The sequence below is a fragment of the Canis lupus genome, chromosome 22, assembly GCF_048164855.1.
Source record: "Canis lupus baileyi chromosome 22, mCanLup2.hap1, whole genome shotgun sequence".
Taxonomy (NCBI): domain Eukaryota; kingdom Metazoa; phylum Chordata; class Mammalia; order Carnivora; family Canidae; genus Canis; species Canis lupus.
The window spans coordinates 28,605,306-28,628,940 of NC_132859.1; the positions used below are offsets into that span (position 1 = coordinate 28,605,306).

Below are 23,635 nucleotides of genomic sequence, written 5' to 3' on the forward strand. Positions count from 1 at the left end.
TAAATAAATAAATAAAATCTAAAAAAATAAAAAGAATAAAAGAAAACATAGGCAACATGCATAACAATAGAATAATTTCTCAAATATCTAAAATATATAAAGTGTGCAACTCAATTTTATGTAATAAGATTTTGCAATTGAAAATCCATAAAAATAAAACAAATTATACTATTGTTATGCTAAGAATAAAGATACATTTATATTGAGATTATCATAATATATATATTTTAATGCAGTCAATAAAATATGCAAATTATAACTCTACTATTGAGAATTTCACACATTTTTATGATATATGTAATGGTAGCAGTGATTATATCTGGGAAATAGAAATACAAATGATTTCATATTTTATTTTCTTTTGGGAAATATTTTCTGAATTTCCAACAACAAACATATCAACTGCCAGCAAAAATAAAAGCTTTATAAATGTATTATGGATGTTATTTTTCCTTCTTCCAATTTTTATTTTTTCCAAATTTACTTTATGAACATATTTATTTCTCAGGATAAGCTAGATTATCCTTCAATAAAAAATAAGCCCAAGATTTTCAGCAACTTAACACATTAATGCATACCTGATTTCTATTTTTAGCTTGTTGGCCATCCATTAGTCACAAGGCACTGCATGTAAGGGAACTGGGAAAAGAAGTAAGATCATATTTACTCCATAACTGATCAGTGTCTCCACCACCATCTGTCTTTCTGGTCAATAAGCATGCCTTTGTTAATATCTTTCCACTCATAGAACACACTCAGCCTTTCCCTAAGAAGACAACTTGGTGTTAACAACTCAGTGTCACTTCACCCAGCTCAAAGAGTAAGCCATACTCTAGTTTCTCTCTCCTCTTGGGCCATACACCTATCAACTAAAAAGATGGGTGTTCCCTTCCACCTCCTTAAGATTTATTTATTTATTTGAGAGAGAGAGGGTGAGAGAGAGCATAACAGAGAGAATCTCAAGCAGACTCCCTGTTGAGTGTGAAGCCCCGACATAGGGGACTTGATCCAGGACCCTGAGGTCATGACTTGAGCCAAAATCAAGAGTTGGAAGCATAACTGACTGAGCCACCCAGGTGCCCCATCAACTAAAAAGAAAGCTGTTTGCTTTCCTTTCACCCAGTATAACTGGTGGAACTGAAACAGGAAACCTCAATAAAATCTTTCACCAGAAAGGGAAGAATGGAGAAAAGCCTGTACTGTTCCATAGCAATTTTGAAGTCCTGCTGGCCTCCCTATCCTGGATGCACCTTTATTAGACCCTGATTCAACTTTCAAGGAGAAAGTCCCTTGACCATTATTACTCAGGGCTTTCCTTTCTCAGTTGCTTTCTGTCTATGGTAGTTTGGGGTCCTAATGATTGTTAGGTTTTGAACAATCACAAATATTTTTTGGATAAAACTCGATTTTTATAAAAGCAAAACTTTTTAAAACTAATTTATTCATTTGAAATAACTTTTACACTCAACATGGGGCTTGAATTCACAACCCTGAGATCAAGAGTCACATGCTCCACTGACTAAACCAGCCAGGCACCCCAAAGTGAAACTCTCTTAAAAATAAATCAGTATACTTATCCTTTATTTGCTTAAAGTCACATCAATATGCATAACCACGGATGGCTCCCAGATTTGCTACATTTTCCTACTTCCCCCTCATCCTTCTCTTGCTCGATTTAATAGTGAATACCTTAAGGCTATCATTAACAGTAGATATGAAGGTCATACTCTTACTCTGATCTTTGCCTTGGGTCATTTTAAGCTGGTGCTTATTTTAAATTTGTTGAAAAGAACCTCCTTAAATGCTTAATCTTATGAGCTAGTGTCTAGAATCAGTGACTTTGCCAATCCTACAAGGCACTGAATTTCTGCATTTTCATTATTCCTTTTTTTTCCCACTTACATCTGAGCCAATTTTTTCAAAAGCTCATTTTTTCCTTGAAATAACTTGCCAAATGTAAAAGCAAATAGCGCCACCTCATACTACCAGGTTTTACTAAGTGTTCAACCACAGGATAATATAGATCCATCTTTCCAGCCTCTGTATACTTTTTTTTTGAGACAGAAAGGGGGTGTTGTGCAGAGAGGCAGAGGGAGAAGAAGAGAATCTTAGGCAGGATCTATATCCTGTGGGAGCCCAACTTGGGGCTTGATCCCACTACCCTGATATCATGACCTGAGCCAAAATTGAGAGTTGGACACTTAACCGTTTGAGCCACCCAGGCCCCCCTCTATACTTTTTCCCCCACTTCCTACTGGCCAAACTATTAAGCTAATACCAGACATTTCAGTGTTTTTTTCGTTTTCTTTTCTTTCTTCTTCTTCTTCTTCTTCTTCTTCTTCTTCTTCTTCTTCTTCTTCTTCTTCTTCTTCTTCTTCTTCTTCTTCTTTCTTCTTCTTTTCTTCTCCTTCTCCTTCTCCTTCTCCTTCTCCTTCTTCTTCTTCTTCTTTTTTGTTTCAATGGCAATCCTCACTTTAGTACTAATATTTGTATTGGTAAGTATAACAGTTAAAACTGAAGTAATAAATCCTGAAACCCTAGTGGCTTTACATAACAAAGATTCATTTTTCACAGGTGTATATTCTGTTGCTCATTGGTGACTGACTCCCTTGGATCTGTTAACTCCTTCCACTTTCAATCTTATGATGAGGATTCCAATTTACTGCTCATGGGGAAGAAAGATCTGCAGAGTAACATAGTCAAAATTCATCACATGGTCATGTCAAATGAAAGGGAGCTGGGAATCATGAGGAAGTGTATGGGTATTTGGTGAGTATTAAACATCTCTGTCACCATGTTTTATAAATACTGAGTACTATGTTGAAAAATAAAAATTATATGCAGTTGTGATGGCTGGGTGGCTCAGCGGTTAAGTGTCTGCCTTCGGCTGAGGGCATGATCCTGGAGTCCTGGAATTGAGTCCCATATCAGGCTCCCTGCATGGAGCCTGCTTCTCCCTCTGCGTATGTCTCTGCCTCTCTCTCTGTGTCTCTCATGAATAAATAAATAAAATCTTTAAAAAAAATTTTATGTAGGTTATTTCTGTCCCTCCCAAAAGAAAAAAAAAAAAAAAAACAGGGGTGTCTGGGTGGCTCAGTTGGTTAAGTGGTGCCTTTGGCTCAAGATCACAGTTCTTGGGGTCCCAGGATGGAGCCCTGTATCGGGCTCCCTGGTCAGCAGGGAGTCTGCTTCTGCCCCTCCCTCTGCTTGTGCTCACTTGCTTTCTCTCTCAAATAAATAAATAAAATCTTAAAAAAAAAAAGAAGCTATTTTTCAGAAGTTATAGCAAGGAAGGACAAAAGTTAAAAAGATATATTCCAAACTGATAAAAAGAATATAGTACCTTATATTCAGAAAAATATATTCATGTTTTATTCACTCTTCTAAAACATTTACAACTGTATAGGACATATATTTACAAATCTTCACCTTATAAAATTGTAGTGACATTGATACCGTAAACATTTATCTTTGCAAATAGTAACAAGAATAATGTTTAAATTTATGTTACAATTTTAGTTTTTCTCACAAAATATTTTTAACTTATGAAAATAAAGTTGAAAACTATGAAGAAAATAGCAATCATAATCCTGCTTCCCAGTAACAACCAATGTTAGCATTTACACTTTTTTTCTTAAATATTCACATTCATAGTTTACATTATAACCATAATATTTTAATACTATCTGATATCTTTTCATTTTGCTAAGTATTTAATATAATATTTTCTCATACTATTCAAAATCATCTGTAAACATCATTTAATACCTATTCAAATCAACCACATAGATATGCTGTAATTTATATAATTATATCCTACTACTTGGACAGGTTTCTTTCCAATTTTACAGCTAAATTACTGTTTTAGGAAATGAGTATATTTGCACATAAATCTTTGGACTTCTGTTTCATTAGTATAGATTCCAAAGAGTAAAATTACTCAACCAAAGGGTATATATGTTCAGAAGCTATGAAAATTAGCACATGTATTTCTAGAAATGTTCTAATTTGCATTCCTGTTGTCAGTATACTAATATTTCTATCTTGCCCAACTTTTATTAGCACTGATATACACACATACATACATGATATATACATATATATCTTTGCCAATTTGAAAGACATAAAAATATTCTTTTTGCATTGTTATTGCATCTCATTTCTTAAAGTAATTGTTTTCATTTAATTGAAGAATAATTTGCATAAAATAAAATTGATAGATTTTAAGGTTATAGCCTGATAAGTTTTGACAAATGTGTACAACAGATTAGCCACCACCCCAAAGAGATATAGAATATTTATTTGATCATTCCAGAAAGTTGCCTTGTGCACATCTTGTCAATCTTCCCTCACAAGCAGACATTATTCTAATTTGACAGTTTTTAAAAATCAACTTTATCAAAGTTGATATCAAAATACAGGTATGTTAAGTGTGCACATCAATGAGCCTTAACAAATATATATGCATATGTAACTAACATTCTGGTTAAGATAAGGAATATTTTCATTACCTCAGAAATTCCTTTCTTTTGTTGTCAGTCCCCTCTATCCCTAGCCTTGCACAACCATTGATCTGCATTCTGTTGCCACAGATTAATTTTGCCTATTTTAGAATTTTTCATAAATGGACTAGTAATACACTATACTGTATACTCTTGTTTTTGGACACATTACTCTGTGCCACAATTTTGAGATTTATCTATGTTGTCACATGTAGCAGTAGGTTATTCTTCATTATTGCTGAGTAGTGTTATACTGTATGGATACACTTTTTCAGCTGCTGGTGAATTTTAGGTTGCTTCCAGTTTGGGGCTATTCTGATTAACAGCTCCTATGAGCATTCCTGTATAATGTTTAACATGGGTAATCTTTTATTTCTATTGGATAAATACCCAAGGATGGAATTGAGGTATCATATGGTAAGTGCACTCTTAACTTGAGCTTTACTGTAAAACCAACTACCGAAGTGCTTACACATCTGACTAGCAAGTATAAGGTTTTCCTTTGTCCCACTTTTTTGCCAACATGTGATGTTGTCTTTTTTTTTTTTAAATCATTCTGCAGGGAATATAGTGGTATTTTATCATTTTTTGATGCTTTTTGTGACCTTCCTAACAAGTCTTTTTTACTCCAAGTTAACAAAGATTTTCTCCTTGTTGTCTTCAAGAAATGTTGTAGATTTAGCTTTTATGGTTAGGACCATGGTGCATCTTGTATTAATTTTTTTTGTATAGTGTGAATGAAGGGTCAAGGCTGATTTTTTTTCCTTAAATGGGCATCCAATTGTTTCAGCATTATTAGTTAAAATGACTTTATGTTCCCCATGGAAATGCTTTGGTACTTTTATTGAAATTTAATTAACCCTATATAAACATGTTTAATTCTATAGTCTTCACTTTGTTTCTTTGGATTCTAAATCTGTCCTTGCATCAATACCATATGGAATTGATTCAGTAATCTCTTTGGAGATGTTCTGGGTGATGATCCATTTAAAAGCCCTTGAATAACCTCTGAGAAGTAATTTCCCAAGACATGAAAAACTGGTTTTAAAGAAAAACAAAATTTACCATAGCATTCTGAAAATGTATATTCAGGATGCTTGCTGTGTGGTAGACTTTTTTTGGTTGTTTTTTGCTTGTCTGCTTTTACCATCTAGTAAGAAGCTAATGTGGTTCACTTTTATTAAAGGCCTATATTATTTAAAAATGGGAAGGAATCTCACATAAATGTCATTCTGTGTTTCTCAAACTGATGCTTGCATTGCAAAGGCAACATTTGTTTCCCCGTAATCAGACCTCTTCAATCACTTAAAGATGTGTTTACTTTATTATCAGCTGTAGTATTATATATTTAATATTTTATATAATCTCTCTTAAAAATCTAAATATTTTAAGAACATAAATATTAAACAATATTTTAATCACTACTGAAATGGAAAACTTTTTAAATATGCATTTTCATAGTAGATAATTATTGAAATAACATAATGTCATCTTGGTACAATCTAAAATCATCCCACAAACAACTCCTAGTATCATAATCTGAGCACTACTTGAGGCCTATCAAACTAATGTTGATCTTTTAGGGAGATTTCCACAGAAAAGTGAATGATACTGTCTATATTCAGTAAGTTTTATTATTAGATGGCAAAGAGTCCAAGTATTTATGATTTATGTGTCTCAAGTTTTCAATATTAGAATTTGAGTCTCCTTATTCCAAGTCTGCTTTTTTTGTCAATTATACCACCATGTGTAGAATGCACTTTTCTCCTCCATTTACTTCTTGAAACATGTGTATTCAAACTGTTATTAGCCCAATTTTTATGAGAATGTGTACAGAGCTCAACTGGTAAGTCAAGTTATGCTTTTGAGATTTGTGAATTTATTATCCATAGAAAACTCCAGATTTTTTGGTTTGTTTAAATTATATTTCTGGAAGCAATAAAATAAAACTTGAAATCTTATAAATGGGAAAGATAAATTTTCAATTTAATTATTAATTTTTGACTCCAGTTTATAATTTCTAATTTTTCCTGAATGCAGTCAATATTATTAAGGACTGTTCATCCTCTGATTATAATAGTATGCTACTCATTTTTCAAAAGAAAATAAAACTTTCAAAAGATCTAATCCTTAAAAAAAGGATAAGAAGTGTGATATAAGATTTTTTAAAAAAAACTTTTTTTAAAAGATTTTATTTAGGGATCCCTGGGTGGTGCAGCGGTTTAGCGCCTGCCTTTGGCCCAGGGCGCGATCCTGGAGACCCGGGATCGAATCCCACATCGGGCTCCCGGTGCATGGAGCCTGCTTCTCCCTCTGCCTATGTCTCTGCCTCTCTCTCTCTCTCTGTGACTATCATAAATAAATAAAAATTAAAAAAAAAATAAAGTTTAAAAAAAAAAAGATTTTATTTATTTGAGGAAGAGAGAGAGAGAGTAAGAGACAGTGGCAGATGGAGAAGGAGAGGCAGACTTCTTGCTGAGCAGGGATCCCCAGGTGGGGCTTGAGCCCGGTACCCTGAGATCATAACCTGAGCCGAAGCCAGACACTTAACTGACTGAGCCACCCAGGCATCCCTAAAGATTTTAAGTAATCTCTATACTCAGTGTGGAATAAGAGGTGATTTTAGCTACTTTCCCTGAAATTCTTCCACATGTGGTTAAATAAGCATTTAATAGCAATTAAAATTGTTAGATGTTCCCGTTTTGTTGCCTTTGGCAGTGAAGAATGAGTAAGCTTACAAAATGCTATCCAGGGGAGTATTTAACAGTTGAAATTCGAACTTAATATAAAGGAGCTGCAGTGTGAGCTTGTTGATCGATAAAAATACTCTTCTTTTCCAAAATTCAAAGGATTCTACACTTCTGCACCACACAATACAGAAATAACACATTGAGCCAAGGCACCTGCCAGTTGATCCAGAAGTACTTGATTCCATACATTCATTCATTCATTCACTCATTTTTCATTGAAGCAATCACAATCTCTATGGCACCTGAATCACTTTGTGAATGGCTTTTATTTTGAATCATTTTGTTCATTAAGCACAGCTGTAATATTGATCTTTATGTATTTTTAATGAGAAGAGCAAGCCATTGGGGGCTTAGCCCACTCAAAATATATCTTAGCATATCCAACAATTTTTTTGCTTTGTTTCTCCAGATCTAACCTCCCTCCTCCCAAAAAGGATTGTGACTGCCATGTCAAACTATCACCTAAACGAAAGAAATGAAAAGTTAACTACAAATTATACTCCTTAAAACTTTGATAATAATTTTAGGGGTACCTGGGTGGCTTAGTTGGTAAGAGACTCTTCCTTTGGCTCAGGTCATGACCCTGGAGTCCTGAGATTGAGCCCCACTTCAGGCTCCCTGCTCAGTAGGCAGTCAGCTTCTTTCTCTCCCTCTGCCTGCCACTTGTGTTCTCTCCTTGTCTCTCTCTCAAATAAATAAATACATAATCTTAAGTAAATAAAACATCAATAATTTTAGTTTTTAGGAAACAATTTCTCCACAATCTTTGTCTTGCAATGTTGACAGTGTTGACATTTTTTTTTTTTTTTTTTTGGTGAAAGAAAATAAATCCACAATGTAAAGATTTAAAATTCTAATGACTTCATTATTTCAGAAACTGTGTTTTTTCACATTTTATTTTTTCCTTTTAATTGAAACCTAAGAATTATTTTTCTTTAATGTTATAAAAAGGGATTTTATGTGTGTCACTCTTAGAAAAAATAAAATGAGATGACATATAGGATCATGTAACTATGTAATAAAATTATCAATCAATGTGCATGTAAAAGTTACTGATCTATTAATGGTTGTACTTATAACCCACATGCATAACAGTCTTTATTGAATGTTCCATCTATTTTCCCTCATATCAGCAATTTCAAATGAAATTATTCCTCAAGGTAGCCTGTAATTGTTTCTTTCTAGTATTTCTTAGAATTTAAAATATTTTCAAAGTGCTGTACCTTCTCAATTTCTGTGGTCCCTGCTATGGCATAGCTGGGTCTTCATATATCTTGGGGCAGTCTGATATTTCCTTTACCTCTACAAATGGTCTTGATAACTATTTGTCATCCTCAGTAGATATTCTACATTTATTGGGTGGTAATATGTATTGTGCTCAGTAATCTGCTAAATGGTAGGGAACCCAAAGAAATGAGATTGACAGATTGAAAGTCAAAGTTGAAACACAAGGTACATAATAATTATAGACAGTTTCATAAACTGACATTGCGGATATTTTGCAACTCACTAGATAGTCTTACATCCTCTAAATGTCAACTTTTTGTCTTGAGACCTGCTAACCTCAAGACAGCCTGCATGTGTATTCCAGGAAGAACAGCTTGTAGTAGTGGCCACAACATTGAAATTTTAAAAAACAAAAATAAAAAATAAATAAAAATAAATAAATAAATAATTTAAAAAACCCTTTTATTAAAAAGGAAATATATAGCTTCATTTTAATATGAAAATCAAGTTTCTAGAAGATGGGCCTTCTTCATCTTGTGGCTTTAGAAATAACTTTACCACATACCATGATCCATCAGGGCACAAATACTTCAGGTTGAGAAGCTTTAAAGGTGATTTACAAAAGATGAGCCGCCATGAATATTTTATCAGAAGAGCTACAACTCAAAGGAAAAGAAGGAAATTAATCTTCTGTGGCCATGTTAAGGGTGTGAGCATCAAGAAGTACACACCTTAATAATCCTTCATAGTTTGAAAAAATATTAATCCAGGAAAAACAGAGATATAAAGAAAAGTCACAAGGGTACTTTGCTGAGACCATTTAGATATAAGTATTCTCTCTTGAATTGACTGTTTGACCTTGAAAAAGTCATAGCTTATCTTAGTGCACCACTCTCCTCTACTAGACTCAATGTATGGTCTCTGTAGTCTAGTTTTGCCATCCTATGATTCAAAATTGTATTGAATTTCTTGTCACTTTACCGCACTCCACTTTGAATTAATGAATACAGCAGAGTGGCAATGATCCCCAAGTGCCAAGCTCACCACTAGAAATAGCTTTAGCAGTGTAATTTTGTTTTATTTATTTGAGAGAGAGAAAGAACAGGCAGTGGGGAGGGTTAGAGGGAGGAGACAGAGAGAGAGAGAGAGAGAGAGAGAGAGAGAGAGAGAAGTTTCCTGCTGGGCAGGAAGCCTGGTATGGGGCTTAATTCTAGGATCTAGAGATCATGACCTGAACCGAAGGCAGATGCTTAACCAACTGAGCCACCCAGGAGGCCCTACCAGTGTAATTTGAAAATATGTTTTGACTGCCTGAAATTTTAAGGCAGCTACAAGGGAAGAAATTAGTATTTATTAAGCTATTATAATATACCAGTCTTTGCATATTCCACAAAATGAAGAAAGTGACTCAACACTTTTCCTTACAAACTATTTAGGAGCAAAATTTATAGAACAGAATTACATAAGAAATGTTTCAAAACTGGGAAGCAGCAAAGGAATAACTGAATCTTGAAAGTTAAAGTGATGGCCAAGGTGGGAAAGGAGTAATAGAAGTCTTTCAGAGAAAGTGAATTTTGAGCTGAATCTGGGAGAAGACAACACTTAGCTAGTAAAGTAGATGTGGAGGTGGGGAAGTAATAAAAAAATGCAGTTGAAATGAATCTGCAGTTCAAGGATTTTGAATGAAGTAGTGGAATGAAGACGTTGGCAACATAGAGATCATAGTTAAGTTCCTTAAACCAACCCACACTGTGTAAATAACCCACTATTTTTGGAGAACACATAAGTCTATATTGAAAACCTCTAGAGATCAAAGTTTAAGCTAGGTACCATGAAAGACACAAAGCATCTAAAATACAACGCTGGTACCTAACATGTCTCTGATCTGGTAGAAGACCCAAGGCATGCAGACTTTGGAAGGTAATGAAACTAAATTTTCTAGAATGAAGATATTGAAAGAACACATGTCTTGATATTTAATGAGACATTACCAAATACAGAATTTGGATAGTGCTACTACAATTCAGAAAAGAAAGAGATCACTGAGCCAGCACTATGAAATTAAACAAGAAATAAACAGCATGATGTCTCACTACCAGGAACTTATAACTTTTAAACATCTACTTCATCAGTTAGAGCAGTTCGACCCTTCCCTTCCCCCTCTGTATCCTTTTATTTCTGTTTTCCATTAGCTGAGTGATGACGGCATTGCCATTTACATCAGCACTGAGCATCTATTCTCATCTTTTGCTAAAACATTGGGTTTTAAATACATACAAAAGAGCAGCAGGAGACTTGAAAAAGACTGACTTTATATATATATTTTTTTCTTGTGTGAAAGTCTAAAAACAGAAACCAGGATAGAATCTAGGAAGGGAAGGAGGGTGTAAGAGTCACTCTTTTCATCTTTAATGCATTAAGCAAGAAGACTCTGCATTGTCTCTATCTGTATGTGAGCAAACGGATACAGTTTTTCTTCTAAGTTCTCAGGGGCAGCAGGATTGTTGCAAGGGTTCAATTTTCAAGTGTAAATACATGACCCCTTATCTTATTTTGAAATATTTTCCCTAAACACGAATCACATTATATTAAAGCTGGAAGGGACCTTGGAGAGCCAAAGCTTCTCTTCCTTCTTTGTTTGTATGAATCCCAGAGATATTAAATGATTTGTTCAAAGTCTCAAAATTAGTTGAGAATGAGTCTGTAGTGGAACCTGAGGTTTTGATGCCCAATATCTTGTTATTTCAATAAAACTAAATGATAGTTTCTTCTTGGAAAAATGATAGTGAAAAAAAAAAAAAGAAAAATGATAGTGAAAAACTATCATTTTTGATACTTGGAAAAACTAAATAATAGTTTCTTTTTTAGCACCAAGACAGATTTTGATCTCACCCAAATGACTGAGATACTTATATATTAACCAAACCCTATTTTGGCCTCTACTTAACTCAGAGCTTAATTTAACGTTCAGATGAGTAAAATCACATTTCTTGTACAATAAATTGCTCTTTCCTTTATATAATTTTTTTTCTTTTCAGGGCTTGAACTCACGACTCTGAGATCAAGACCTGAGATGAGATCAAGAGTCAGATACTTAACCGACTGAGCCACCCAGTTGCCCCTCCATTATATAATTTCTGATTTTTCTGAGTGTATTTTAGATTTCATTATAGAGTAATACATATTCATGGGAAAATCTGGAAAACATGTCAAGCTATAAAGAAGCAATAAAAGTTCTTATAATCCCACCACTCATATAATATACTTCATTTAAACTAACTTTCTGTGTCTGTTTTAAATAGTGAACTGTCGGGATCCCTGGGTGGCGCAGCGGTTTGGCGCCTTCCTTTGGCCCAGGGCGCGATCCTGGAGACCTGGGATCGAATCCCACGTCAGGCTCCCGGTGCATGGAGCCTGCTTCTCCCTCTGCCTGTGTCTCTGCCTCTCTCTCTCTCTCTCTGTGTGACTATCATAAGTAAATGAAAAAAAAAAATAATAAAAATAAATAAATAAATAGTGAACTGTCTTGAAATAGTTTTAAAAGTAGGAAGACATTACTTTATGAATAAGTTCATTTTATCAAGGAGAAATTACATCACCTCACTTTTCCCAAATATTCACTTATCTGTTAATATGTGTAGTCCATTCAACTTAACAAACATTCAACAACTGGAGCCCTCTTTTTAAAAATATGGGTGTCATATGGGTGTCCTGTACTGGGAGCACCCAGTGCAGGACAGAGTCATCGGAGCTTGCCTTGGATTCATTGTGAAAGGTTATAGAAGAATGATTCTATAGCTTGAAATTTTTGTGATTTAAAGAGTGTACATTATTCTTATGTACTTTAGAAAGTGTCTGTTGTATAAATACACATTAGAAAATGCCTGCTCAATAATCTGATCAGGGAAGTTTAGATCACATACAAACTCCTCTCTTCATTTTCTGCCTATAAATTATCAATCCAGCAGTATAGGGAAAACACTTGGAATATTTTCTTTAAGTTAAAATGTATGTGGTTTATAAATAAATAAATCAAAAGGGAACTCCCACAACCACACACCCACACCTACAGTCAGGATATCAGTGAATCAGGGGAAGGAGAAGAGATTGGATAGCAAAGGGAATTGTAATGAAGGAGCTGTGAAGTCAGTGTCGAGATTTGCTGCTGAGGAAGACCTGCTATAGAATAATTTCATCCATCCATTTACTCATTATTCATTCATCAAACATTTTTAAATACTCCTTATGCCAGATTTTTTTGAATAAAAGATTGGATAAGACAGTCTTCTTAAGATAATAAACCTTCAAAAGCTTGGTGGGGCAAAAGACGGAGAGATAAACTAATAAATAGAAAGTAATATATGGGTGAAATGAATGAACTAATAATTGTGATAACTGACTTTTATTCTTTCAACAAGTATTTACATGACTACAATGTGCCAGAGATCATGTTAGTTACAATGGGAATACCACAATGAGTACATGGTGGACATTGGCCTTGTTGATTTCTTTGTCTTTTCTCATTTATCCCTCACAATTGCTCTGTGAAATGTATGTTATTATAATTCCCATGAGATTCAGAAAAGCTAAGTAACTTACTTAAAAGCACAGAAGTAAAACTAGGTCAGATTATATACAACTGATATACAACAGCTGTTCTGAAAGCAAAATGACTCCATTTTAAGGTGCATCCAAATTAGGCGGGAGTAGAACGTGGGTATGTGTGTGTTAGTCATGCTAAGGAGGTTTAAAAAGTGCTTTCCAGGAAGTGAGGATAGTATGATCAAAGTCACAGGCTCCTGAAGAGCATTGCATGTTTTGGGAACTTCTAGGAATTTTGTTTTCCTTGCACAAAAAATTTGAGTATGATGAGAAATGCATCATGAAGAAATAAACTGAGCTCAGAAAATAGACATTTGACTTTACCCTCCGGACAGCATGAGGAGTGACATGATGGGCTTACCTTTTAATGAGATCAATGCTAGCTGGAATGTCAAGAATGGTTTTGAGGTAGATAAACTTTTAGGTAAGGGAACCACTTAGGAGGCATTGCAGGAGTTCACATAAGACATGGGAAAGACCAGAACTAGGTATTGATTAGATGGAAAAATTAGAGATTCTTTAAGATATAATTAGGAGATAAAATAAGGGCCTAAGGATATGATGGGTGTTGGGACTAAGATATAAGAAGGGGGTTCCCTGGTTGGCTCAGTCCATTGAGTTTCTGACTCTTGATTTCAGCTCAGGTTGTGATCTCCGGGTTGTGGGATCAAGGCCCATGTCAGGCTCTGCACTCAGCATAGAGCCTGCTTGTCCCTCTCCCTCTCCTCCTCTCCCTGCTCTTTCTTTCTCTCTCTATCTCTCAGTCTATCTCTCTCTAATAAATAAATAAATCTTAAAAAAAAAGAAAGAAAGAAAGAAGAGGGATGTCTTCCTACTTAATGATGGATGCAAAAGTTTGTGTGGGAGAAATAGTCAAAGTGTAAAATAAAACGCACAGTTGGATGTTATCAGAAGCTTAGAGGAAAGGCCTTGGCTTCATATTAAATATTTGAAAACTGTTTTCATAGAGGAGATATTTCAGATATGACAGCACTTGAGATGAAAATATTTAGTAATCTAGTTTATGGAATCTTGAAGAATGATGAAATATGAAGAAAAGTTGAAGGAAAGCTTTTTTTTTTTTTAATGAAAATTAAAAATTCAACAGGCAAGGGGCTTTTTTTCCAAGACAAGAAAGTTTGCTATCTTAGAAATTTATGAAGTAGAGAGTTTTTTTTTTAAATTTTTATTTATTTATGATAGTCACACAGAGAGAGAGAGAGAGTGTCAGAGACATAGGCAGAGGGAGAAGCAGGCTCCATGCAGGGAGCCCGACGTGGGATTCGATCCCGGGTCTCCAGGATCGCGCCCTGGGCCAAAGGCAGGCGCCAAACCGCTGCGCCACCCAGGGATCCCTGAAGTAGAGAGTTTTAAAAAAGAATTATTGGCAGGATCAAATGCAGGGAAAAAAACATCAGGAATATATGTGCTGAAAATGTCCATTAGTTTAGAAAAATAAACTAATGACTTTAACAAGAGGTCATCAATGGTCATCAATGGCTTTACAAGAGACATCTTGGTAAAATGGTTGAAGAAAAATCCAGATTATAGAGTCACCTGGGTGGCTCAGTGGTTGAGCATCTGCCTTTGGCTCAGGTCCTGATCCTGGTGTCCTGGGATAGAGTCCCACATTAAGTTCCCTGCAGGGAGCCTGCTTCTCCTCTGCCTATGTCTCTGTTTCTCTCTCTGTGTCTCTCATGAATAAATAAATACAATCTTTAAAAAAAAATCCAGATTATAAAGGGTTGATAAGGAAATGAGGAAGTAAGAAACTGGTCATGGTAACTAAGGGCTAATTTTCAGGAAATTTGAATGTGAAGGAAATGTGAATAACTACATAAATCAAGGAAGGTTATTTATAAGGTCAGAGAATCTGGAATATTTATAGGTTAAGAGACTAAACTACTAGAGAAATAAATACATAGGGGAGAAGGGTTTGACAAATGGAATACAGTTCTAGAAGCCAACTATGAAAAATTATGGGGGTTGTATGATACTCTTACAGAGAACACTTAATCTTTTGGGAGAAAAGGAAAGATGGTAGGATGAATGAAGTTATAAAATCACTGGCAGATGAGAGAAGATGAAATTGAAGGTGTTCACCATTAAGATCTGATGAAATTGGAGCAGTGTTTCTTTCAAGAGGCCTAAGCAGAATGTTGAAAACTTCAGATGGGCACTAAAGGACATAATGTTAAGTTTCCTGTGACAGAACATTCCAAGGTAAGGAAAAGATAGTTAGGTTTAATAAATGAATAAAGCAAATATTAGCTCCAGTTTTTATTGTCCACCCTCCGGAAAAGGCTCACATAAACTGAATGCAAAGTGGTCTGGATTATACTCTTGGCTGTGTGACTTGAATATTGTGAAAATTTACCAAGAGTTGAGGATGCTATTAGATGAATCCCTGAACCCCTAGGAATCAGCTATCTGACTGCTGCCAAAGGTTTGTAGTGACCTAAGTTCCCAAAGTGAGAGTCTGCACAGGACAGCCTAAAATAATATCCTATGCTTATAGAGCTCTTACTATGGATACCATTATATGTGTTTTATATTATTACCTCATTTAATTATCACAAGGTTCAAGGTAGAGTATGAGTATTATTTCTCTCTAATAGATGAAGGTTCACACAATACTTCCAAAGCTCTCCATCTTATAGGTGAGGAAGACCATATGCATAATTGGTCAATGAGCTTATCTAAATCTCTCACGTCAAGTTAATATTTCCCCTGCCCTAAATCACCACAGGGCCAGGTGCAACCCCTATGGCCTAAATCCCACCACAACTATTGAAATGAGCCAATCTTAAACTCTGTCCTGCTTTGCCTTTCCCACAGAAATCCCAGTAAAAGCTGTGACCTAGGAGCTCCCCTCACTCTTGCTTCTGTTTCCTTGGTGTTCCCTCTGTGGCTCTGCATCGTGAGTCTTGTCTCTCATTTCTAGGGAAATTGTAAGTGATATTAAACTTCTCTTTCAATGGCATTGACCTCTCTGTCATCACCTTTATAAATTAAGACTGGGTACAAAACAAATTGTATTTTACCACCCTTTTCAAATTCAAATTGTCACATGACTCCTTTTACCCATTAGGTTGTGAGCAGAGGTGTTAAAACAGTGTATGTTCTATCATATTTTCTTTTTCTTATCAGGGAAAACATTTTGAGCAGAGTTTCCATCAATCTGGACCCTAGTAATGAGCAGAGGTACTTGCCAAGTCATGTTGGAAATGTAGAGTGAGCAGGAAATAGCATTGCTGTAAAAAGCCACTGAGATTTTATATTTTTATTGAAGTATAATCTAGATTATCCTGACTGTGATCATAACTCTGGAAGTTTTTGCCAGAATATTCCGGTTTCTATACACATTGAATGTATTTTGGGAACAGGAGGCAGTAACCATACCACCAGAATCCAGTTTAGTTGGATCACAGCAGGACAACTCAAGAGCATTAGTAAAAGAAATGAATGAACTTGATTTTCCTTCTGAGCTTCTAGAGTGATTTATATTTAGAAGGAAAAACTCAGAAGCCATAGGTTGTGATGGGTTATTAATACATGAATGTGTTCTGAGTTAATAAGACCATATATTGTAACAGTCAATGATATTTATTGTGTATAAATAACTTTGAATTAGGTGTTAGAAAACAACAAAAAAGGAGAAATTGATGTTTGTAATAATGCTTTATATCATGTGCTGCACATTACAGGTTTCAAAGATTTTTCACAAATATTTTCTTCTACTCGGTGAAGAAGGTAGGGAAAGTATTATTCCAGTTTTACAGATGAGGGAGTATTAAGTCACAAAGATTAAATGACTTTCCCAAGGTAGTGACAAAGTCACAAAGGGGATAAGTGGTAGAGGTAAAACCAAAACACCACACTTTTGAGTAGACATTCTTTTTTTTTTTTTTTACCAGCCTATAAATTAAAATAGCTACTTCTCCTCTGAGGGCAAAAGTTCTTGTTGCCAGAAAAAGTTTAACAATGTTTTCAAAGCCTATGGACATCAATGAAACATTTATTTGTACCATGGTATTGAATGAATGCTATAATTTAAAACTGGACATGAAGAAGACCTAAAACCATCAAACAGATGTGGAGGTGGGTGGGTGGTTTCTGAAGCCCCTTTTCAATTTCATCCAGACTGAAAAGACAGCATGAAATGTTGAGATGTTGTTTTGAAACCTCAGGAGTTCCCCAGGTAAAACCTTAAATGAATCCTGTATGCAGAGGGCAAGGAGAAACCAAAGAAAAGGGCAGGCCACTCCAGAGTAGTAGGTGGCAGGTTTAACCAGCAGAAGGACTTACATACTAGGCTTGTCTTGAGTAGCTGCAAAACGAATAGATGTTGGCATCCACCCACCAAAATCTTAGCTACGGCTTAAAAGCTTGCTTTCTCAAGTCTGTGCCATTGAAAACAGCTCCAGGCTGTGGGAAAGGTAGGCAGAAAATACTTTACAAGGATAGGGGGAAAGTGAGGAGTCTCTGATTGGAGACCAGCTCCGGGGTCAACCAGTGGTCACATCCTCTCCATGACCTCCACCAACATGAGAGAACAAACATGAAAGAAAACAGTAACCGTTGCCATTTATACATAGTTTTAGTTCTCAAGGGATTTCAATGTATATTTTTACACTTGTGTCTTGTCTTTTTTTTTTTTTTTTTTTTTTACACTTGTTTCTTAACATTTTCCGTATAAAGAATTACGGACTCGAGCCAAGATTTTGTACCCCTAAATCCTAAATTGTTATGGAAATATTTAGAATAGGTGAAATTAGGTTTTTAAATCAAATTTTGGAATACTGTCATAAGGCAATCTCCTTTGAAACTTGAAATACTAACAATCGACTTGGAGATTTTTAATACATGGATTTCTGTTCCTTCCCTTTGAATCTGGATTCTGTGCCTGCTTTAGTCCTGGCAGTTTCTGGACCAGGTAGTTAGAAACTGGTAGTTCCTAATTCCTGTCTCTTGGGATACTCAGGGAAGGCGTGGATTCCAAGACCAGAGTGGTGATGACGGTCTTGAAGACTTCTTGGTGGGGATGTAAGCACGTAAGAGGTGGTGAAAGCCATCTACTACCGACCAGTAGGATTCAGTATGATCCGAGGCTGGACTATGATTTTAGGGGAGAAATCTTGTCATGTCTAGTACAGTCCCTCACACACAGTAGGTACTGGAGAAACGACTAAGACAGTGAGTGATAAATGCTGAGCTCCCCCCCCCCCCCCATAAAACCTAGGCTTTCTCTGGGGTTGCCTTTCTTAAGCCCCTCTCCTTTCTCGTTGCATGCGTTTGGCAACGAAGATCAAGGCCACGAGCCAACCGTTTTTACACACACAGACACCCAGCTCTACAGTGCACATTTTATGAACCCGAATGCTGGTTTACACCTGATGTTATTTCCTGCTGAACTTCAAGCCACTAGATGCGGGGCGTTTTTCCAGCTTTCACATCCACAGCAGCAGCCCGGGTTTTCTAGGACGCGGCGCGCCGCCCAAACAGAAGCAGGGGCTCCCTCTGGCCTCTTCCCCACTCTGCCCACGAGGGAGCCAACGGAGCCGCCCGCAGGAGTCTGGGCGCGCCGCGTGGGGGACACCGCCCCCGAGGGCTCCGTTTCCCCACCGCGCAGCCGGCTCGGGACGCGAGGCTGGGGGGGGGCGCGCGGCTGGCGGGGCCCGGGGGGCGGGGACCCCCGCAAGGCCCGGCCTCGCGGTCGCCGCCCCGCGCCGCCCACGCCGGAGTCCCCGCCCCGGCCCGCGCCCCCGGGCTCCGCAGGCCGCGCGCCGCAGCCGGATCTTCTTGAATTTCAACACAAAGGGAATCCTCGGCCGCAGGAAGTGCATCACCGAGGAAGAGGGACTGGGGGCGGGGTGCGGGGGAGGCTTCCACCCCGCCCCCCCCGCAGCCCCGGGCGGCCGTGACGACAGCCTCAGGGTCTCCCCTTCGCCCCAGGAGCCCGTCCCCTCCCCCCGCCCCGCTCCCCGCTCCCCGCTCCCCGCTCCGGCCGCGCGGGAGCTCGCAGGCGGCGGGGACGCGAGCTGCCCCTCGCCGAGGCTGCACACCTGTTCGCTCGCCCCCTCCCTCCCTCCCTTCCGGGTGCGCCGGCACCTGGCGGACGGCTGTTTTTCCGTCCCTGGGCTCCCAACTTTTCCCTCCACGTCTCCTTCCCTTGTGCGGGCGCCGCAGCTCCCAGCGCGGGGCCTCCTCCGCGCCAGGCGTGGGCCGGGCTTCCCTGGGCGGAGCGCCGGCAGCCCCGGGTCCCCGCGTGGCAAAGGGGACAAGGGCACCGAGAGCCCGCTTTCGTTTTCCGCGACACCTGCCGCTCCGGGGACTCGGCCAGGCTTTCCAGCCGGAGGCTCCAGCGTCGGAGGCAGCCTCGCCGTGGGGCGGGTGGGGGTTGTCGGGTGCTGGGGAGGAGGCGGCCTAGGCTGCTGGCTGTGGAAGCTGGTGGCTTGTCTTACGAGGCAACCTTGCTGCTTGCACTTAACAGTGCATTTTGCAAATCAATAAAAACAGAAAACTTTTCTAGGAATGTTTTATTTACATTTCATCCGAGAGTGAGAAACCGGTTATGCATCGTCCATTAAGAAACAACCCCCCCCCCAAAAAAAAACACACACACACAAAAACCCCCCCAAAAAACCTCTTATTGTTTTCTTTTAGTTTAGAACGGCTTGGGAAGGCCACGGGCAATTTGGAGAGCGGGACCGAAATACCCGCTTTTGAACCCGGGAAGGAGAGGTGGAAAAACCCAGGAGCTTTGGACTAGTTTTCAGGCTGCAAGACCCGGGTCGCTGGGGAGGGGGCCGCGCGACTAACTCGGAGCTGCCCTGCTGCAGGCTCGGGCACTCGCCGCGGCAGGTGTGCCGGAAGGGGGCCACCTCCCCCCGCAGGCGCCCGGCTGCCTCGGTTCTCTCGGACACCACGGGGGGGGGGGGGGGGGGGCTGCCCCCTCCCAGGCTCCCGGGTACCTGCCCCAACCTGTCTCCTCCCCTTCTCCAGTACCACACCCACGGGACTCCGGTCTCCCCGGGAGAGGGACGGAGCGGGAACAAAGGGGTCTTTGTTCACTGGCTCCTGGGGGGTGGGAGTCGAGCTCGCGCGCGTTTCCCCGCGCCCCTTGGAAACCGGGAGGTTGGGCGCCACCCGGCCTCGCCCTGCAGCGAGCGCCGTCCTCCGCGCCCCCAGCGCCTGAGGTCAGGGCGCGGCGCCCCGGGCCACGGCGGGCTCTTCCCGGGCGGGGCGGGGGGTGCGAGGCCCGCGGAGGGGCGGTGGGGGGGCTTCGGCGGCTGGCGGAGGCGGAGGGGGCGGGAGAGGGAGCCTGCGCCGGGCTGCGCCTGGAGGTGCGGGGCGGGCTCGGAGCGCTCGCGGGGAGGCTCCAGCCGGAGCGGCGTTGGCTGGAGCGCGCTCCCTCTCCGCTTCCATCCTCCTCCCCCGGATGGGCCCCAGCGCCACGCCAGGTTGCCCTCCGCTGCCGTCAGCACGCTCCCCTGCTCCCTTCTTGGCGCTTTCCTCCCGAACCATCCTTCTGGACAAACTTTGATGGAGAATTTCACACCACGCTGGAAAAATGCCGGTTATGAAAGGATTACTGGCGCCCCAGAACACCTTCCTCGACACCATCGCCACCCGTTTTGACGGAACACGTAAGTCTTGCACTTCGACGAGTTGTGTGCTATTTTCCGAGAATGATTTTTCACGTATAAATTACTTTCTCTCCCACCTTCTTTTTTTGCACCGGCGGAGTGAAATTCTTTCCGTTTTTGCAAAGGCGTCTTTCCTTCCACCCATGGTTCGGTGTAGTGTTAACACTTTGGATTGGTGTAGTTGGTCCCCTTGACTTCCTGGGTTTGTGGGAGCCAGCAAGCAGCCTGAAGAAAGACCGACGCCCGTGTTCAGTGTGGGACCTGGATCGGGCACTTCTTTATGGGACTGTTTTTTTTTTTTTTTTTTGAAAATTTTTGAAAAATTAACTTAACGAGGTGAGAGCGGGAATGTCCATGTTAGTGAATTTCCACCTTACCTTCCTAGAGTTTCAAGGCTGTCTCGATTACAGGGTGAGTTTGAAATGTTAGGCTTCCATGGAGCATCATTCCTTGAGGTCTTTCGGATAGGCATGGTTTCCCATAAGAGTTTGAGACACGCAAACTAGAATCAGGATTGCCAACTGTAAGCTTTCTGTAGAATTCTAAGCGTTATGAGTTTGTCAGAATCTTGATTCCTGCCTTTAAGCTAGAAGAGCGTACCTCTCAGTCCTGAGATTATCCTCACTCTAGGATATACTGTTGGGGAGGGATGAGCTGGGCATTATAAAGGCTGATCGTATGAGAAAGTTTCCACCAATTTTTTTTTTGAGGGTGAGTATTATTAGACGTTTAGCTTGTTTCAGCTATAGTTGAAAACAAGGATATAGTTAGTGACCTGTGGACGTTTGGAGATGTTTGGAATCACCTGCAAGTTGTCCTCTTTCAGGACCACGGTCAGGTCCCCGTTCCTTCCCAGGCTTCCGGAGCTCTCTTTATTGAGCCTGTTGGTCTTCCCAACAGGCTTAGGACTCTGTACTCTGACCCCTAAAAATGCTCTTAGTTGGTTTCAATATGAATATCCTCACCTTCCTCCTAGCTTATGTTGCTTCTGTGTGTTATCTTTCCTTTTTCTGTCTCTTACACAAAACTCATAGGAACTCCTTTATTCTAAAGGCTCTTCTGTGGTTCAAGTATCATTGTTCTTTTACTATGATGGTGTATTTCATGGAACTGGCATGAGAGATCACCTCTAATTCTATTTCCACTCCAGTAGTCTATATACACATTCCCATTATGGTGAGAAGAAAGTCCTGGACTTTGTGCTTTAGGAATAGTTGGAAAAGTTTACATGGGAGGGAGACGAATAATTTACCTGATTTTGTTCATTTTTTATTTTTGATATCCACCCTACTCAGGGCAAAAGGTGTGGCTATTCTTACAGTGTTTTTAACTCTTGCTTTAGTCGTTCTCTTCCCTTTTATATTCTACATGTGTCAGACAGTATTGGTGAAGGGCAGCCCAATGTGTCTTCTTTGGATAATAAGAGAAAATACTGTAATAAAACTTATAGCCCCTGCCACTGCCATTACCTTCACCACCCGAACAGCATACAAAATCACCCTTGCTGTCTTTAACCATGTGTGAACGTGGGTACTATTAATTGTTACCTTAGGAGCTGATTAGTTTGGTTTGTCTGTTTCTTCTTGAAGTTGCAAATTTAAGCCCCAAAGACTCTCAACATGGATCCCAAAAGCATTTATTAAAAAACGAGGTTACTGGTAAATGGTAGTTGCTTATCTCATTGTCATTTAAAGTTGAATGGAGTGCATAGTGTAGTGAGTGAGTCATCCCAGCATAGCCCTGAGAATTACTGCAGCAATATATTTAGATATCAGTTATAATGAGAGGGGCTTTAGACCATCAGTACGAGATACCTTTGCCTCTTTCTGTCACTCTAACATTTGATGACTGGAGCGCATGTAGATGGGTGTACTAGTGAATAGCTCCTTTTTAAAAAGCTAAACATTAATGTTAATTAAAATGGATTAGAAATTTTAAATTCTTATTTGGGAAGACCATCATTACCTACCAGCATTTAGAAAACAAAACCAAAATCCAAAACCAAAACCTAAACCTAAAACTTTTGGAGAACATGCTTGGTCTGTGCTTGGTTGGGACTTGGGGGATTCCTGTAGGGAACCACTTTGTATGAAATCAGTGAAACAAATTTCAAAATGAGGAGTAACATGAAGGTTTACTTTGGCAGGACTTTTTTCTTTTTACATCTAATGAATACCCTTCATCCCAACAAACCCCACTCCAGGGAAAAAGATTGTATTTTTCTCATTTACTTCTCTTTTGAATTGTAGGATGACTTGAATAATCTGAAATTTAAAAGAATACTTTAAACACATTTTTAGCCTCAAATTTTGCTGTATCTAGAATCATGGGCATACCATTTCCCTGGCTAAGTATTTTATCTTATTGTGCTATCTTTTCTGTATTGACAAAATTTTAAGTATACTTCATTCCCTGAAACTCTTCCTATGATCATCCTTCTTTCTCTTGATTTTTTACAGTATTAATTCCTTGTGCAAGACAAAACTATTTGCAAGTTTTAAATTCACCAAACTTCCACCTACCTAAATAAAAATTCTACAGAAAGTGAATGATGTTATTATACTCAAAAAGTAATATGTTTACTTGGTACATTGGATTATTTGTTAGGTACACTTTATAGTCATCTTAGTTTCTTATTTTATTTTATATTGTGTAATCCTGATGAAAAAAAAATGAAGAGAAAAAACAGTAATCCTGGCAAACCACCTTGTTAACTTAACCACCATGCAGTATTATTATTAGCCTTACTGACTTAATATTGTAACGGAAAATAATAAAACCTAAAACATTTAAAGTTTCTCCCAGGAAAAAAGTAAGTATACAATAATAAAAGCTCATAACATAATCTTATTAATTTATTAGTTGAAACATTATCACAGGGCAACATAAAAGAAGTTAATAATAT

The 23,635-nt window shown here is 39.0% G+C and overlaps 1 protein-coding gene and 1 long non-coding RNA gene across 5 annotated transcripts in view; one reads left to right on the forward strand and one right to left on the reverse strand.

Moving 5' to 3' along the window:
* LOC140614463 (uncharacterized) overlaps positions 1-18,669 on the reverse strand; it is a 94,101-nt gene extending 75,432 nt beyond the window's left edge. For 3 of the 4 annotated variants that reach the window (XR_012015312.1, XR_012015311.1, XR_012015310.1), the window contains exons 1-2: positions 18,475-18,669; positions 579-639 (exon numbers count right to left, since the gene is read on the reverse strand). This is a non-coding gene — a long non-coding RNA (uncharacterized lncRNA). Of the gene's footprint in view, positions 1-578; positions 640-9,044; positions 9,136-18,474 lie in introns of all 4 variants that reach the window. The other variant, XR_012015313.1, reaches the window with a different exon arrangement.
* Positions 18,670-20,400: 1,731 nt separating this feature from the next.
* The window catches only part of KCNH8 (potassium voltage-gated channel subfamily H member 8), a 368,594-nt gene continuing 365,359 nt past the window's right edge, over positions 20,401-23,635 (forward strand). Inside the window, exon 1 of the mRNA XM_072792921.1 lies at positions 20,401-20,730. Within this exon, the coding sequence (XP_072649022.1) occupies positions 20,655-20,730 (76 nt within the window). The 5' untranslated portion in view covers positions 20,401-20,654. The remainder of the gene's footprint in view (positions 20,731-23,635) is intronic.